We start from the raw sequence: 19,030 nt of genomic DNA on the forward strand, positions 1-19,030 counted from the left end.
GCAGGACACACTGGGAAGGTAACAGTGTGCAAGTATTTGAAATAGGTGAGAGAATGAACCAGGCACTCATCTGGTGGAAGAGTTTCCCAGGAAAAGGGTTAGAAGAGCAGCTATCTGGGTAGGGAGAGGGGAATAGGAGGTTAGGTCTGAGGGGAGAAGGGCAGAGGGAGCAACAGTGCTGGACAATGGAGGCAGATGCAAGGAATTTGGTTTCTACACTTTGAGTGAAAAATCACAGAAGAGCAAAATACTTTCTAAAAGGATTAGTCTAGCTACTGGGTTGAGAATAATAACAGCAAAATAAAAAATAACACAGTCACCTGTGTGTTGCTATGTTCCATGCATTGAGCCAGGCCCTTTATATATTTACAAACTCATTTGATATATAATCTCCCTCTGACGAGAGAGAGAGGCAAGAACTGAAGCAGGAAGACTTGTTTTGGTTATTAGTTCTTTTCTTACTGTTTGAAGAAAATTCCTTATATATTCTAGGCACCACTTATCTTTTGGTGATTGTATGTGGTTGCAAATATCTTCTCCCATTCTGTGGGCTGTTTTATTATTGATGCTTAAGCTATATGCAGGAGAAGAAGGGGACGACAGAGGATGAGATGGCTGGATGGCATCACTGACTCGATGGACGTGAATCTGAGTGAGCTCCGGGAGTTGGTGGTGGACAGGGAGGCCTGGCGGACACGACTGAGTGACTGAACTGAACTGAACTGAAGCTATATTTAGTCTCAATTTTTTGTGCTCTTCTCTCATTGACTTTTTAAGCAAATGCCCCTTTTAACAACAGTAGCCCTACAATTTTTAGTCATTTCCTCTTACCTGCTACCACTGCACTTGGCACAAACCTCTTTTGGAACACTTAGCCCATTACTTATTAACGCATGTTTTGGTCATTGTTCTGTGAATTTCGGGATGTGAGATCCTGTTGTACAAAATCTGTCCCAGAAACTAACACACAATGGGTGTTCAATAGATCTTTGTAAAGGTACAGGAACTGAGACGAGAGACATCTAAGAGAACTCTTTCCCTGATTGTGCTTGATTGAGAGACTTGTGCACTCCTTACTCAGGCATCAATTTTCCTCATAGGAGTGGGCGGTGCAGCGCCTTTTGCTCCCCGGCAGAGCCTCAGGGGGCGGGGCCAAGCTGTTTCCAAGGTGACGGAGCGGCGGCCTCGGCGGTGGATTGAGCGGGTCTGAGAGAGGTTCCCAGAGGGCTGCGCGTCCCGGCTTCTCGGCGCTGTCATGGCGGGCTTGCTGAAGAAGGTGAGATGGGTGGAGGTCACTGCTGGAGTTTAGACTGCGGGAATGGAGTCAGTCCGCGGGTGGTGGCCTGAACTGGTGCGGGCTAGCGATACTTCTTGGAGACTCATTTTACTGTGCCCCTGTGGGTGACCAGTTTAGCGGCCTCGATTGGAGAGGCAGGAAAAAACTCCGAACCAGAGGTTCTGAGACACCGGTAGCTGGTTTTAGGCCAGTTTTAGCCAAGACAGTGATGGTTTTGCTTTTCTTAGCGTGGGAACCCTCAGAATTGTAGTTAACAGCATGAATCTTGTTTTGTTTTTGAATAGACCACTGGCCTGGTGGGATTGGCTGTTTGTGAAACTCCACATGAGGTATGTACCTCTTTCCTTCCTTCTTGAGTTTCCAAGGAAGCCTAGAGCCCCGCGACCTTCTCTTTTGAGTGGTTAACGGAATACGGAGAGGGCAATGGCACCCCACTCCAGTACTCTTGCCTGGAAAATCCCATGGACTGAGGAGCCTGGCGGGCTGCAGTCCATGGGGTCGCTGAGAGTCAGGCACGACTGAGCGACTTCACTTTCCCTTTTCACTTTCATGCATTGGAGAAGGAAAGGCAACCCACTCCAGTATTCTTGCCTGGAGAATACCAGGGACGGGGGAGCCTGGTGGGCTGCCATCTATGGGGTCGCACAGAGTCGGACACGACTGAAGCGATTTAGCAGCAGTAGCAGCAGCAATGGAATACGATGTTTCCGGCTCCGGATTTCAAGTCGGCGTGAACTCTTAAGACAATAGCGGTATTTAGTGCTTTGTTGATTTGGTGCCACTTTTTATTGTTTTTGTTGCCATGATCTCTTTCTCAAATCACTTTTCTTGTTGACTTTTTCCGTGGCATTCTCGTGTTGTCACTTGTACTTTTGTGTGTGTGCTCCCGAATCTAAATCGCCATTTTTCCACCTTTCTCCCCTGCCTCACTTAAGTGCCTTAGATTCTATACACTTTCGATTACCTAAGATAGCACTCTAGGCAGAGAAGGCAATGGCACCCCACTCCAGTACTCTTGCCTGGAAAATCCCGTGGATGGAGGAGCCTGGTAGGCTGCAGTCCAAGGGGTCGCTAAGAGTTAGACACGACTGAGCGACTTCACTTTCACTTTCATGCATTGGAGAAGGAAATGGCAACCCACTCCAGTGTTCTTGCCTGGAGAATCCCAAGGACGGGGGAGCCTGGTGGGCTGCCGTCTATGGGGTCGCACAGAGTTGGACACGACTGAAGCGACTTAGAAGCAGCAGCAGCAGCACTAGCACTCTAGGAATTGCACCCTTTTGTCATCAGTTTTCTCTTCTAGTGGGACTTTCCTGCTAATATTGTCATGCTTCCATAAAAAAAAATAAAAAAAAAATAAAAAACCTCCCTTGATCTTTTTTCTCCCTCCATAATCACGCCATTTCTCTCCTCTTTTTTTCCTTTTCCTGCTGTCATTACCAGTTTAGTCCCTTGTTCTTGTTTAGAGAATTGCAGCAACTTTGTTATTGGTCTTCTTTGTTGCTCCTTTATCATTTTATTTTAACTCACTAGTGCCAGATTAATTTTTCTGAGGCACACATCTAGTCAGAATTTCCAAAAATCTTTTAATTGCCCACAGAATAAAGCCCAAATGCTTCCTGTGACATGCAGAACCCACATAAAACCTGATTCGCTTTTTCTCTAACCTTATCTCCTAAGCATTTCCTCTGTGTACTAAACTCTAGCCTCATGCTGTCCAATGAAAATATAATGCGAGTCATAAATGTGAACTATGTTTGTATTAATAGTTCAAAATTTTCTAGGAATTTTTTAATAAAGAAAGGATTTATATATATATATATTTAACCAACATACCAAAATATTGCCATTTCAATATGTCTGTGTGTTATTTGCTCAGTCATGTCCAACTCTGTGCTGCCTGGGACCTGTCAGGCTCCTCTGTCCATGGAATTCTCCAGGCCAGAATGCTGGAGTGGGTAGCCACTTCCTTCTCCAAGGGATCTTCCCCACCCAGGGATCGGACCTGGGTCTCCAGCTTCGCAGGCAGATTCTTTACTGTCTAAGCCACCAAGGAAGCCCATTTCAATATATAATCAATATAAAAAATTAATATTTTATAGTCTTTTCATGCTAAATGTTTGAAATCTAGTGTGTAGTTAACAGCATGTGTTAGTTCAGAATCATCACATTTCAAGTGCTCAATGGCCAAATTTAGTTAGTGGCTGCTATCTGAGCAACTGAACTGAACTGATATTGGACAACACAGTTGTAGGGAAGTAGAGCTAGGTACTAATTACTTAATGCTCCCTATATTTTCTGCCATTCAGTCTTCGTATGTATGCTGTGTGTAAGATTGCCTTTTCTGACATCTTCAAGTGTCTCAGTCCTGCCATCCCTCCAGTCTGTCTCAGATGCTGCCTTTTCTAGTAAACCTCTGATATCTACTGATGGACTCTCTTTCCCCGATAGAATAAAAATGCTATTATTTATTGAAACTTAATGTGTGCCAGGTACTGCTCTAAGTTATACAGTATCCTTTGAAATTGGTGATATTAACACCCCCATTTTAGAACCTAAGTCTCTTACAAGACCTTGTATTGTCATGCCCTTAAATTAAAAAATGAGGCTAAACCGTGCCCCCCCCCCCCGCCACAACACAATTCAGATTATATGTTATCTGACAAGCTCTACATTAGTATAGTAAAATACTATTATGGAACATCATAGTCAAGTATAAACTCTAAATATGCAGAGTACTTTTTAATAAAAATGATTCTTAGAGGCCCTCAAGGTTGGTTTTGTTTATTCATATGTATGGTGAATATATATGAATGAAATTAGGTATTGCACCTATGATGTTACACAATTAAAGTAAAACAAATTTCAAATACAAAGAAATAATAAGGAAAAATTTTTCATTGCTTGGTATGTTTATGATTATACTTACTATTAATGTACTGTTGTGAATTCGGATCTGCTAAATGAACTTTCTTGTGGCTCAGTGATAAAGAATCCACCTGCCAATGCAGGAGACCAGGGTTTGATCCCTGGATGGGGAAGATCCCTGAAGGAGTAAATGACAACCCACCCCAGTATTCTTACGTGGGAAATCCCATGGACACAGCAGCCTGTGGGCTACAGTCCAAAGGGTCGCAAGGAGTTGGACACACCTGAGTGAGTGAGTGGTAGCATCAGAAGGGGGTAGATAAGCATAAACGAGAAGAAATTGCAGCAAGGAATAATTAAATGCTTTCTTTAAAAACGTGAATTTTTTAATTTTTTTTTTAGTGTCATCTGTGAAACTTTTAAATCTTTGGTGATATTTTAAACTGGAAATATGTATGTTGTCTTTTCAGAGGCTAAAAATATTGTATACAAAAATTCTTGATGTTCTTGGACACATCCCTAAAAATGCAGCGTATAGAAAGTATACAGAACAGATTACAAATGAGAAGCTGAGTATTGTTAAAGCGGTAAGTAGCTAACTTGGTTTCTCTTTCTAGGATTTTTGGTATGCAGTGCAACATTTAACAAAGCAAATTAACTTGATTAGTTTTTGCATATTCTGCACACTTTCCTCTCTCATTTCTATTCTCCTTCCTTTCATGTGTTTCTTCCATTGTTTCTCCCTTTCATTCATCAGACTCTTATCTATCTGAATACTTTTTATATCACAAGCACTACTAAACACAGGATTGAAAGTTACATTAACATTACAACTTTCTTTTACCTCTGTTACCTATCGAGTCCTTTATTGATCTTTACCTCTTATCTAGCGATACATCAATCTTTATTTCATGTTTTTAGTTTTAGAGTAGAGAAGAATGAAAGCAAAACGGAAAAGAAATATGTATGTTGTGTTTAACACCTGTCAAGACTAGCTATTTTAAAAAGGGCTTTGTTACCAAAAAAAAAAAAAAAAGGACCAAGTTAGTTTCTTAACTGCTAGAAATTATATTGAGCATTGTTATGGACTGAGTGTGTCCTCCCAGATTCGTATTTTGAAACCCCAACCACCAGTGCGGAGTAATTAAGATTAACGAGAGCATAAGAGTGGTACCTGATCCAATAGGATTAGTGTCCTTATAAGAAGAGACACCAGAGAGTTGGCATTCTTTGCCATGTAAGGACACAGCAAGAAGGTCAATGTGTATAAGCCAGGAAGAGAGCTCCCACCAGAAACTGACTCTGTTGTGCCTTGGCCTTGGACTCCAGTCTCCAGAACTGTGAGAAAATAAATCTCGTTTGAGCCATCCAGTCTGTGTGTGGTATTTTGTTATGGCAGCCCAGGTAGACTAATAGAAACATTTTGTAGCTTCTGAATCATAGACCCTAGACAGGCACACAATAGACTGCTGCCAGTTCTTTTATACCAAACTATATTGCACTCTTGGTAAATTTCCACACTAGCAGTTATTTCACGGACTTTTGTTATTATCCCAAGTAGTGTCCATAAACCCCCAAAGTAATTTACATGCATATAGTAAGTGGCCCTAATAAAGTTTTCTTATTATTAGATCACCAACCTCTGTAGTCCAGAGGAAATTCTTATATTTTCTGCAGGTATATGGCAAAACAGTGGAATTTGATTTGGAATTTCTGTTCTTATCTTGGCAGATCTGGAAGTAATTTGCAGATTTTATATATCTAAGGGAGATATTAACATTTCTTTTCAATTCTTTTTAAGGCAAATGGGCTGATATATTTTCTTCCATCTCTAAATAAGAAATTTCACTTTTTTTATTTCATGAAGAAATAAAAAATTTCACTTTATTTCATGAAGAAATAAAGAATTTCACTTTTTTTATTTCATGAAGAGGTGAACCTCTTCATCTGTGTATTCTCTTTCTTTGCCTTTCCTTCTCGATAACCTTCAGTTCAGTTGCTCAGTCGTGTCTGACTCTTTGCGACCCTATGACCTGCAGCATGTCAGGCCTCCCTGTCGATCACCAACTTCTGGAATTTACTCAAACTCATGTTCATTGAGTTGCTGATGCCATCCAACCATCTCATCCTCTGTCTCCCCCTCTCTTCCCGCCTTCAGTCTTTCCCATCATCAGGGTCTTTTTCAATGAGTCAGTTCTTTGCATCAGGTGGCAAAGTATTGGAGTTTCAGCTTCAGCATCAGTCCTTCCAATGAGTATTCAGGACTGATTTCCTTCAGAATGGACTGGTTGGATTATCTTGCAGTCCAAGTGATTCTTAAGAGTCTTCTCCAACACCACAGTTCAAAAGCATAAATTCTTGGCCCTCAGCTTTCTTTATGGTCCAACTCTCACATCTGTACATGACTACTGGAAAAACCATAGCTTTGACTAGATGGACCTTTGCTGGCAAAGTAATATCTCTGCTTTTTAATATGCTGTCTAGGTTAGTCATAGCTTTTCTTCCAAGGAGCAAGCATCTTTTAATTTCATGGCTGCAGTCATCATCCGCAGTGATTTTGGAGACAATAAAAATAAAGTCAGTCACTTTTTCCATTGTTTCCCCATCTGTTTGCCATGAAGTGATGGGACCAGATGCCATGATCTTAGTTTTCTGAATGTTGACTTTTAAGCCAACTTTTTCACTCTCCTCTTTCACTTTCATTGAGAAGCTCTTTAGTTCTTTGCTTTCTGCTATAAGGGTGGTGTCATATCTGAGGTTATTGTTATTTCTCCCAGCAGTCTTGATTCCAACTTGTGCTTCCTCCAGCCCAGCATTTCTCATGATGTACTCTGCATATAAGTTAAGTAAACAGGGTGACAGTATACAGCCTTGACATACTCCTTTTTCTGTTTGGAACTAGTCTATTGTTCCATGTCCAGTTCTAACTATTGCTTCTTGACCTGCATATAGATTTTTCAGGAGGCAGGTAAGGTGGCCTGGCATTCCCTTCTCTTTCAGAATTTTCCACAGTTTATTGTGATTCACAGTCCAAGGCTTTGGCATAGCCAATAAAGCAGAAGTAGATGTTTTTCTGCAACTCTCTTGCTTTTTCCATGATCCAGCGGATGTTGGCAATTTGATCTCTGGTTCCTCTGCCTTTTCTAAATCCAGCTTGAACATCTGGGAAGTTCACAGTTCACATACTGTTGAAGCCTGGCTTGGATAATTTTAAGCATTACTTTGGTAGCATATGAGATGATGTAATTGTGCGGTAGTTTGAGCATTCTTTGGCATTGCCTTTCTCTGGGATTGGAATGGAAACTGACCTTTTCCAGTCCTGTGGCCACTGCTGTTTTCCAAATTTGCTGGCAATTGAGTGTAGCACTTTCACAGCATCATCTTTCAGGATTTGAATAGCTCAGCTGGAATTTCATCATGTCCACTAGCTTTGTTCGTAGTGATACTTGCTAAGGCCCACTTGACTTGGTATTCCAGGATGTCTGGTTCTAGGTGAGTGATCACACCATCGTGATTATCTGGGTCATGAAGATCTTTTTTGTATAGTTCTTCTGTATATTCTTGCCACCTCTTAATACCTTCTGCTTCTATTAGGTCCATACCATTTCTATCCTTTATTGAGCCCATCTTTGCATGAAATATTCCCTTGGTATCTCTAATTTTCTTAAAGAGATCTCTAGTCTTTCCCATTCTATTGTTTTCCTCTATTTCTTTGCATTGATTGCTGAGGAAGGCTTTCTTATCTCTCCTTGCTATTCTCTCGAATTCTACATTCAAATGAGTGTATCTTTCTTTTTCTCCTTTGCCTTTCACTTCTCTTCTTTTCTCAGCTATATGTAAGGCCTCCTCAAACAACCATTTTGCCTTTTTGCATTTCTTTTTCTTGGGGATGGTTTTGATCACTGTTTCCTGTACAGTGTCAGAAACCTCCATCCATAGTTCTTCAGGCACTCTGTCTATCAGATCTGATCCCTTGAATGTATTTGTCATTTCCACTGTATAATCATAAGGGGTTTGATTGAGGTCATACCTGAATGGTCTAGTGGTTTTCCTGACTTTCTTCAATTTCAGTCTGAATTTGGCAATAAGGAGTTCATGATCTGAGCCACAGTCAGCTCACAGTCTTCTTTTTGCTGACTGTATAGAGCTTCTCCATCTTTGGCTGCAAAGAATATAATTGATCTGATTTCGGTATTGACCGTCTGGTGATGTCCATGTGTAGAGTCTTCTCTTTTGTTCTTCTCTGTAATGTTTTTCCCCTGTAATTATTTCTTTGTTTGTCTTTTAGTCTCCCATTTTATCATTATCTTTCAATTAACCTCAAAATGTATTTAGCTTTTTCTTACCTTAGAGAAAACCTATCCTTATGTTTTCTTTACTTTTGCCAATGTTAGGCAAAGAATAGTTCAGTGTTACTGCTTTCACTTAGTTCTAAAATTCTTTTCTCTGACCTGTTGTCTTATTTCAGTTGTCTTACAACTAAATTGACTGTGTATAGTTCCATCATATTTTATTTTGGTTTACTCTGGTTTCCTGTTTGGTGTTTTCTCAAAGGCTGAGTTTAAGAATTTATGCTTGGCTGGTTTAACCATCCAGCTACATTTATCTGCATGATGTTGCTGTACAGCCAGGTTTGGGAACCAGTGACATAGAGGATAAAGCCCTTATCATTATTTGGAAGCCCCCTAAGATCTGGCTCTCAGTTATCTTCTCAATCTTACTTTGTCATTTCCTGTTTTGTACACTAGGCTTCACTAACACAAGACTGTTGACCGTTACATGAATTCCATGTGATTTTATCTTTGTATTTTCTGTTCCTCTTTCCTGTAATACCCTTACTTTCTCTGCCAGGCAGTTCTCACTGAGCTCTCCAGATCTGTCGCTTCCTCTGGGAAGCCTTTTAACGTCTCTAGTAGTCTATAAGGTACTTGTAGATTGCATTTTTCTTTTTATCTCAAGAATCTAGTTTAGTGCCTGACATTTAATAAGTTCCTTAGAAATGTTTGTTTATCCAAAGTGCCTATTACAAATAGTTTTTAAGAACATCAAGCACTCTGTATTAATAATATCTGTATTGCTGAATCCTGTTTGATAAAATCAGCACGGATTTTACACTCTCCCAATAGAGCCATAGAATCTTCACTGACTGTTGTAATGTTGATAAAGTTTATATTTACTAAATTTAAAATGGAAATAACAATAAATTTTTTCCCCCAGATTATACTAGGGAGATAGTAATAGCATAGTGGTGAAAAGCATTGGTTTGTGGTCTTTGCAAAATTTTCATCTCAGGTCTAATACTTACTTGGTGAGTTGGCATATGGCCCATTTTCTGTCTCAATTTCATCTATAATGTGTGTAATAATACCTTCATTCATCACTTGTTAGCACTGAATGGGTGATACATGTACAGTTGCTTAACACAGTTGCAAGCATATAGGGAGCATTCAGTCCATGGTACCTTATTAAGCTTGATGGCATTACACTGTTAGTAAATAAAAATCACATTATTGACTCAAGTAAGACAAATTTTGAATTGTTTTTCCAACACAGGTTTTTCCTGAGTTGAAAATGATGTTGAATATTCCTTGCCTTCTTTATATTCTTCCCTTTAGATCTTTACAATAATGACCAGCTTCCCTGTTTAGGCTTCATAGCTCAGTCATTTTGAGTTAAACAGTCTATCAAATCTATTCATCTGCTTTCTTTTTCCTTTTCTATTTTGTATGTATTCAGGAGACACTTACTGCATGTCTGTCATATACCACATATGGTTCTGGGCATGGAAGCTAGTGCCTACATGGCAATGAACAAAACATAAAAATTCCTGCCTTGGAGATTATACACTAATGATGGGAGGCAAATAAATAAATAAACAGTGAACAAAGAACTGCATTGCATAGTATGTTAGAATATAGTATAAAGCGAAGGAAATTAAGGAAGAATGATGTATAGGAGGTACTAGGGTGATGAGGGATGTTACGGTATGTATTAGTTTCCTATGACTGCTATAACAAATTACAACAACCTTGGTGAGTTAAAACAACAGAAATTCATTGTCTGGAAACTAGAAGTCTAAAATGAGTAATATCGGGGCCCAAGTCAAGGTGTCAGCAGGCCTGCACTCCCTTTGGAGGTTCTAGGATAGAATTCATTCCTTGCCTCTTTAAGGAATGGTGGACTTTTGGTTCCTTGGCTTATGACGAAGTCATTCCAGTCTTTGCCTTTGTGGCCACATTGCTTTCTTCTCTGCCTCTATCTTACAAGGACACATATGATTGTATTCATATTTAGGGCCCACTCAGATAATCTAGGATAATCTCCCTGTTCCAAGATCTGTACTCACATCTGCAAAGTATTTGCCATATAAGGTAACATTCACAGATTCCAGGGACTAGTTCATGTGCATTTTGTGTGGCATTGTTCCAGCCTACCACTGTATACATTATCAGAGTACTCCCCATTAAGAAGATGTATGAGTGAAGACTTTGATGAAAGTGGAGGAACATGGCATACAGATACCTTGGGTCAGCCAGCAGATGCCCTAATACAGATGCCAATCCTATAGAAAATAACTTTTTTTCCCCTCCCTCTTTTCATTCTATTTATTAAGGCAAGAAAATAGCGTGTTTACATTTGCACATGTATATATAGGACATGGTTTCTGACTCTCAAAAGTGTAGTCTACTAGAAAATAAATATATGTTATTGGATGTTCTAGTTACTATATTAACATCTCTCTTTACAAAACCTTTTATTGAATAATATACAGAAATAAATGTGCAGAAGTCATAAGTATAGAACTTGATGTATTTTCACAAAGCAATTCATGTATCAACACCAAATCAAAAAAGAGAACAATTCCAGAATGCCCAAACCCCCTCTTTCCCCTCAAGGTTATTACCCTCCTAAAGATAGCTACTTCTTACCTCTGATACCACAAATTCATTTTGCCTGGTTTGAACTTTTTATTAATGGAATCATCAATATGTATTTGGTTTCTTTTGCTTAATATTATGTTTGAGAGAATTATCTGTGTTGTGTAGTTTTAGTTTGTTCTTCCTCATTGCTCTATGGTATTATATTCAAATATTATAATTCTGTTATTTATGGTCATTTGGATTGTTTTTAGTTTGGAGCTGTAATTTGTGCTACTTTGAACATTCTTGAACCTGTCATTTGGTTAATGTACTATGCATTTCTGTTTGATATCTATCTAGGAGTAGAGTTCTGGGTCATAGGGTAGCATTTATTTGTAGCTAATGTTTAAAGGATAGGAAATACTCAGAGAATAAAGCATTATTTAAAATCTGTATTTCAGAAAAACTGAATTAAACATCATATTCTTACCCTTGATAAGCATATCATTAAATGTTTAACCTTTTTAATATTAAGACAGAAAAGCAATAAAATAGTAGAGAGACAAAATGGCTCTTCACCAGATATTTGGTAAAAAGTAGCAACAGTACAGTGAAAGAAAAGTTAATTATGTCTGTCACATTAATTGCTTTTGTGCTGCTTTGTTTAAATATGTTTTTCTCTTTTCTCCTTAAATTATAGGAACCAGATGTTAAAAAACTAGAAGAGCAACTGCAGGGTGGCCAAATAGAAGAGGTGATTCTTCAGGTAAAGAAAAAATTGAGCGTTCAGATATTTGGCTTCAAGTGTGCAAAGGCACAATATATAGAGGTATAAAACTGACTTTCCGGAAAGGAAGGAAACCTAAAATTTTTAATTTATATCAACTCATCAAGTATAAGATTAGTCACACAAGAAAATACATACTTCTGACATGCTTGTCAGTTAAATATTTATTATCATTTTGACTGTTGAAGGTTAAATTTTTATAGCACATTGTCTTTCTTTTGTATTTCATATTTTGTAAATTATATCTTTAATGTTTTTATTGTGTTTCTCTTTATGTTTTTTTTTTGACTGTGTTGCATGGCATGAAGGTATCTTAATTCCCCAACCAGGGATCACACCTGCACCCCATGCAGTGTCTTGTCTTTGCCTTTTGACTTCAGTTGAATATTTACTCCCATATATAGAGATTTTTAAATTTTTTATTTGGTAAAATCACCTTCCCCTTTCTCACCTCCCCTACAATCTGCCCTCCTTCCCAATATTATAGGTTTAGAATGTCTTCCCCTTATAAGAATCTAATAAACATTCAACTATGTTTCGTTAAATTTTTTTTATATTTAAAAAAAACTGTAGCCATTTCTTATTTTTTCTTCCTTTGTATCAAAGTGTATTACCGATGATATACAATCATATATAATTGTACAGTGATATACGTGATATACAGTGATATACCAATGATACACAAGTTCAAAAGAATTGTTGGAGGTGTCTCCTAAAAGAGGAATGGAGCATTCACATAGTTTTCTGTGAATGTAGACTGTTTCAGTCACTCAAAGGCCTGTTTTCTTGGCCTTTCTATTCCTTTGCTGGGTGGGATATGGTACTCTAGATATAGTATTGTGGGAACTTGCTGCACGCTTATTATTTTCCTCCTATTCCTCTTTTATACCTGATTTCACTTGGATCTTGACTTTAGTTGATACATTAATTTATCATGCAATTAAAGTCTTAGGGTACACTAAATATTTTTAAGTTAGCTCTGTAATTCTCACATCTTCATAGGCATTATTAGGGTCAAATTAATTTAAATAATGTTTTATTTAATCTAAGAGATCTAAAATATCATTGAAACATATCAGCAATCTAGAAAGTAAGACACTGAAAAACGTTTTTCGAATACTAAGTGTTTAAAATCTGGGGTGTATTTTATACTCTCAGCCCATCTGAATTTGAACTAGCTTTATTTTTAGTGCTCTCTCAGTAGTCATAGGTAGGAAGTGGCTACATTATTGGACAGCCCATTTCTAGAGGGACAGTATGAGAGAAATAAGGAAAGGATGGTGTGTTGAAGGCTGGAGAAGAGGGAGGGAGTAGAGCTCCATGTAGCTGAGTTGAGCTCTGTGAGATAGGGCTGACCTCAGTGATGTTCAAGGATATGGACTTTCCCCAGCCTGGGCTTCCCAGGTGGCTCAGTGGCAAAGAAACCACTTGCCAATTCGATCCCTGGCTTGGAAAGGTCCCCTGAAGAAGGAAATGGCAACCCACTCCATATTCTTGCTTGGAAAATCCCATGGACAGAGGAGCATGGTGGGCCACAGCTCATGGGGTTGCAAAAGAATTGGAGACAACTTCTCTACTAAACAACAACAACCCTTCGCAGCCTGCTGTCACTTGGGGAAATAGAGAAAGATGAGTGTTTGAGAGAAACAGGCCACAGGGCAGTCAGAAAAAGAGTACTCCTTAGAGATATCTTTAATCAATATTTTCCCAATTTCAGCAATAAATACCTCTGAGCCCAGATAACTTTGGAGTTCTATGAAGACCTATAAGACTTTCTAGAACTAATACCCAAAAAAAGATGTCCTTTTCATCATAGGGGACTGGAATGCAGAAGGAGGAACTCAAGAGGTACCTGGAGTAATGGACACATTTGGCCTTGGAGTACAAAATGAAGCAGGGCAAAGGCTAACAGAGTTTTGCCAAGAGAACGCACTGGTCATAGCAAACACCCTTTTCCAACAACACAAGAGAAAACTACACATGAACATCACCAGATGGTGAATACCCAAATCAGATTGATTATGTTCTTTGTGGCCAAAGATGGAGAAACTCTATACAGTCAGCAAAAACAAGACTGTGAGCTGACTGTGGCTCAGATCATGAACTCCTTATTGTCAAATTCAGACTGAAATTGAAGAAAGTCAGGAAAACCACTAGACCATTCAGGTATGATCTCAATCAAACCCCTTATGATTATACAGTGGAAATGACAAATACATTCAAGGGATCAGATCTGATAGACAGAGTGCCTGAAGAACTATGGATGGAGGTTTCTGACACTGTACAGGAAACAGTGATCAAAACCATCCCCAAGAAAAAGAAATGCAAAAAGGCAAAATGGTTGTTTGAGGAGGCCTTACAAATACCTGAGAAAAGAAGAGAAGTGAAAGGCAAAGAGAAAAGGAAAGATTACCCATTTGAATGTAGAGTTCCCAGAGAATAGCAAGGAGAGATAAGAAAGCCTTCCTCAGCAATCAATGCAAAGAAATAGAGGAAAACAATAGAATGGGAAAGACTAGAGATCTCTTCAAGAAAATTAGAGATACTAAGGAAACATCTTGAGAAACCTATATGCAGATCAGGAAGCAACAGTTAGAACCGGACATGGAACAACAGACTGGTTCCAAATAGGAAAAGGAGTACGTCAAGGCTGTATATTGTCACCCTGCTTATTTAACTTATATGCAGAGTACATCATGTGTAATGTCGGGCTGGATGAAGTGCAAGCTGGAATCAAGATTGCCAGGAGAAATATCAGTAACCTCAGATATGCCGATAACACCACTCTTATGGCAGAAAGTGAAGAGGAACTAAAGAGCCTCTTGAAAGTGAAAGAGGGGAGTGAAAAAGCTGGCTTAAAACTCAACATTCAAAAAAAAAAAGATAATTGCATCCAGTCCCATTACTTCATGGAAAATAGAGGGGAAACAATGGAAACAGTGAGAGAATTTATTTTTTTGCTGGGGGAGGTGCTCCAAAATCACACAGATGGTGACTGCAGTCGTGAAATTAAAAGACGCTTGCTCCTTGGAAGAAAAGCTATAACAAACCTAGACTGTATATTAAAAAGCAGAGACATTACCTTGCTGAGAAAGGCCTGTCAAGTCAAAGCTATGATTTTTCCACCAGTCTTGTATGGATATGAGAGTTGGACTATAAAGAAAGCTGAGTGCTGAAGAATAGATGCTTTTGAACTTTGGTATTGGGGAAGACTCCTTGGACTCCAAGGAGATTCAACTGTCCATCCTAAAGGAAATCAATCCCTGAATATTCATTGGAAGGACTGATGCTGTAGCTGAAACTCCAATACTGATGCAAAGAGCTGACTCATTTGAAAAGACCCTGATGCTGGGAAAGATTGAAGGCAGGAGGAGAAAGGGATGACAGGATGAGATGGTTAGATGGCATCACCGACTTGATGGACATGAGTTTGAGTAAACCTTGGGAGTTGGTGATGGACAGGGAGGGCTGGCGTGCTGCACCCCATGGGGTCGCAAAGATTCAGACTGAGTGACTGAGTGACTGAGTGACTGAGCTGAACTGATTCTTTAACTCATTGTTTGTATACATTTTAGACTGTTACCACTAAATGTATTTGCCTGTTCTGCATCACTGGCATAGAAACTAAGCACTCGTTCTGTGTTTGAATTCCTTCTCTGATGTTCTGACAAACGTTCAGCAGTGTTCTTCTAGTGGCCAGAGTTGTCATAGGTTTTTTGCTATAGAAAATAATGCGAAGCAAAAAGATAGCTAAAATATATTTGTTAAATATGTTATAAATTGTGTTTATTTTTTTTTTATTTTATTTTTTGCTGATGTCTGCAGTTGACTTTTTTTTTTTAGTGTTTTTTTTTTTTTTTTTTTTTTACTTTATTTTATTTTACAATACTGTATTGGTTTTGCCATACATTGGCATGAATCCACCACGGGTGTACATGCGTTCCCAAACATGAAACCCCCTCCCACCTCCCTCCCCATAACATCTCTCTGGGTCATCTAAAAGGATAATAAATGTAGCATAATCTGATTAAGGAAACTGATTCAACTGATCAATAAAAATATACCTGTTGTATTCTGTTATTATATTCCGTAGATCTCTGCTTTACAAATTGTTGGTTTAAAGTTATTATGGATCATGAAATCAATTAGGTAGACTGTGACTAGTTTTTTTTTTTTTTCTTACATTCATCAGAAAATTGAGTATGACAGCTAATAAAAGTAATGATATTTTTAGTTTTGTTTTAGTTATATGTGTATGTCATGAATCCTTTACTCACCAACTAAATTTTGAACACTCTAAAAGCAAATTTTAGTCAAATAGAAAAATCAAAAGCCATCCTTTCTCACTCATGATGATGAAGGTAATTTATTTAAGTATGTTCCACATTTGATGATGAAACAGCTTATCAGGTATTAACATGTATGAAGTAGTTCTAATAGTTATATTTTAGTTATTAGCTATGATAAATACCTACTAAACAATCAAATGATCTTTTAAAAATCTTTTATTAACAGGCTGAAAACGAACTAAGTCTGGCAAGAAAAATGATCCAGTGGAAACCATGGGAGCCTTTAGTGGAAGAGCCTCCAGCCAGCCAATGGAAATGGCCAATATAAACAGCATTAACTAACTTATCTGTTGATAGGAGACTGATGTAATTAAATATTCTGTTGTATGTTAAAAAATGTTTCCATATTATCTTATCATCAAGAAAACTGATACAGAACACATTTAAGCGACTTGTTAAAGTTGATGATGATGGTGATTTGTGAATTCAGTTTTTGATTTGTAGAGCATTCATTCAAATTATTTCAAAGGTAATTAACAAAAAAAGGTTGTGGGAAGATTGAAACATAATTGGAAAAATTCCTATAGATCTTCAGTGTAGGGGCCATATTCGAAAGGTGAAGTATTTTTAGTAGTATCTTCAACAGATGATTTAATTTTTTTATTCTGGAAAAACAGAAAAGATAATTATTATTGTTTAAACAAATTAATAGGTCACTGTTTAAAGTGAAGTAGTAAGGGAAAAAACCATCAAATTAGAATTGATCATACACTTGGAAAAATTGATTTGGTATTTGAAAGAAAGATTATAGTAGTAGTTGGAAAATCTTTTCCTTTTGTCTCATTTAAGGAAATTAGTTTTCTGGCCCTTAGTCCTTAGTTTTTTTGATAACCAAAGTATATCAGGATAGAGAGAGAATTTCTGTAAAAGATGAGACACTAAGAGTTCCTAAAGTTTATCTGACATACAGATAGGCTTATATTCAGAACATCTTAGTTGTATGCTTATAACTTCAAAGTGGAATCATTAAGTAGTTTTCACTAATTTTCAGTTTAAGTGCAGTTGGATATCAAACAAGATAACTGCTGTTCAAAGAAAGAAGCAGTTTGGTAAGTTTAAGGTTAAACAAAAATAAAATTAGTTTTCATTTGTCCTCACCTTTTGTTTTTGCTAATAGCTGCCTCTCATGTCTAAATACTTAAATTTGGTAGTTCTTACTTCAAAGGTAGTATTTTTATTTTTTTCACCATCGAAGGCAACTAACATTATTCTGTGATGCTGGTGGGGCCAGGAGTGAGCCACCTGTTGGCCTCCATGTCTGAGCTGGCTTCCCTGAGGGCTCCCTGATCCATATTTGCAAAGTGGGTCAACAAGAAGTTGACCGTCTTCTCTGTGGTCAGCCCAGCTGTGGGCCTACCTCTCACTCGCTCCAGGCTGCTCCCTCAGGTCCACCTTGGTCTTGTCACCGGATTCTTCCCGTAGTAGATCTGGGGACCTATACTATAAGGGGAAGACTTATTAGGTTGCCTTCAGATGTTAAGTTCCTTTACCTGATGCTTCAGCAGGCTTTTCAAATGAGCCTTCCCACAGGACCAGCTCTTCTAATGCCTTCTGACAAGCAAGATGGTATTCTGGAGAGTCTGTCCTGTTTCATAAGGTTCTCTTCCATAAACTGAAGATCATTTTCATTATTCTCAAGAAGCCAAAATCTTTAGGTCTTGCAAGACTTAATGTTTAACTGCAGAAAGAGGACTTTAAATCTTGAACCCTTGCCAATTCTCCAGTTATCTATTAATACATCAGATCTCAATCACTAGAAGGTATGTTGCTAATCTTTTTTTTTCTTCTTCTTCTTCTAAGGGAGAAAATCAACACTGCTCCATAGAAGAAAATTCCCGAATGTAGGCTAATTAGGCTGATATTAATCAGCCTTTTCTTTTTCTTCCAGCTTCTATGGTTATATCAACAAATAGAAGTTAAAGAAACCACCAGTGCAAGCGTGTTCTGGGGTCTAGGGTAGAACAGCAAATCATTGAACATACCATGAGTATTTTGCATTTGAGGGCAGAATTTCCTTTGAAGCTCAGTACTTAGTGGGATTACAGCCTAAAATACAATTACAGTAATTTTATGAGACAAGTAAATTTAGAAGGTAAGAGTTGGTTTAAAGGAGGATGAAGAGTGTTTATTTTAAATAGAAGTCACAAATTATAGAGGAGTAAAACATGCTACCCCACTAAGTCTCTTTGGTATGCTGATTATTTTTGAGCTGAAAACAAGGCATAAAGACTCAAGAAGAAATTTTGAAGGAGGCTATCCCCATACATAACTATAATATGAACTAGGTGTGCAGACAGGAACCTAGCAAAGTCTGTTAAAATTCTGGTGTCCTACTCTGCATGGCCTAACAAACATTTACCAAACATTTGTTTTTCTATATACTTGTGCAGTGCTGTCTTCCCCATGAAGTCCCAACCCACACCTGCAGTATCCTCTTGTCTTTCAGTTCAGTTCAGTTGCTCAGTGGTGCCCAACGCTTTGCAACCCCATGAATCGCAGCACGCGAGGCTTCCCTGTCTATTACCAACTACTGGAGTTCACTCAAACTCAGTTCCATCGAGTCGGTGATGCCATCCAGCCATCACATCCTCTGTCGTCCCCTTCTCCTCCTGCCCCCAATCCCTCCCAGCATCAGAGTCTTTTCCAAGGAGTCAACTCTTCGCATGAGGTGGCCAAAGTAATGGAGTTTCAGCTTTAGTATCATTCCTTCCAAAGAACACCCAGGGCTGATCTTTAGAATGGACTGGTTGGATCTCCTTGCAGTCCAAGGGACTCTCAAGAGTCTTCTCCAACACCACAGTTCAAAAGCATCAATTCTTCGGTGCTCAGCTTTCTTCACAGTCCAACTCTCACATCCATACATGACCAC

At 38.4% G+C, this 19,030-nt stretch overlaps 1 protein-coding gene across 1 annotated transcript; it reads left to right on the top strand.

Moving 5' to 3' along the window:
• NDUFA5 (NADH:ubiquinone oxidoreductase subunit A5) lies at nt 1,176-17,258 on the top strand. The gene is made up of 5 exons (XM_005679404.3): nt 1,176-1,276; nt 1,582-1,626; nt 4,636-4,752; nt 11,726-11,791; nt 16,328-17,258. The coding sequence occupies exons 1-5, from the start codon at nt 1,256-1,258 to the stop codon at nt 16,427-16,429; spliced, it is 351 nt and encodes a 116-aa protein (XP_005679461.1). The 5' UTR covers nt 1,176-1,255; the 3' UTR covers nt 16,430-17,258.

This window comes from Capra hircus, chromosome 4 (assembly GCF_001704415.2).
Source record: "Capra hircus breed San Clemente chromosome 4, ASM170441v1, whole genome shotgun sequence".
NCBI classification, from domain to species: domain Eukaryota; kingdom Metazoa; phylum Chordata; class Mammalia; order Artiodactyla; family Bovidae; genus Capra; species Capra hircus.

Excerpts from the sequence above, each read along its gene's own strand:
- NDUFA5 (XM_005679404.3), top strand. The coding sequence starts at position 1,256 with ATGGCGGGCTTGCTGAAGAAG. Across the intron at positions 1,277-1,581 it reads TGGCGGGCTTGCTGAAGAAG|ACCACTGGCCTGGTGGGATT; the intron begins GTGAGATGGGTG and ends GTTTTTGAATAG. Across the intron at positions 11,792-16,327 it reads TAGAAGAGGTGATTCTTCAG|GCTGAAAACGAACTAAGTCT; the intron begins GTAAAGAAAAAA and ends TTTTATTAACAG.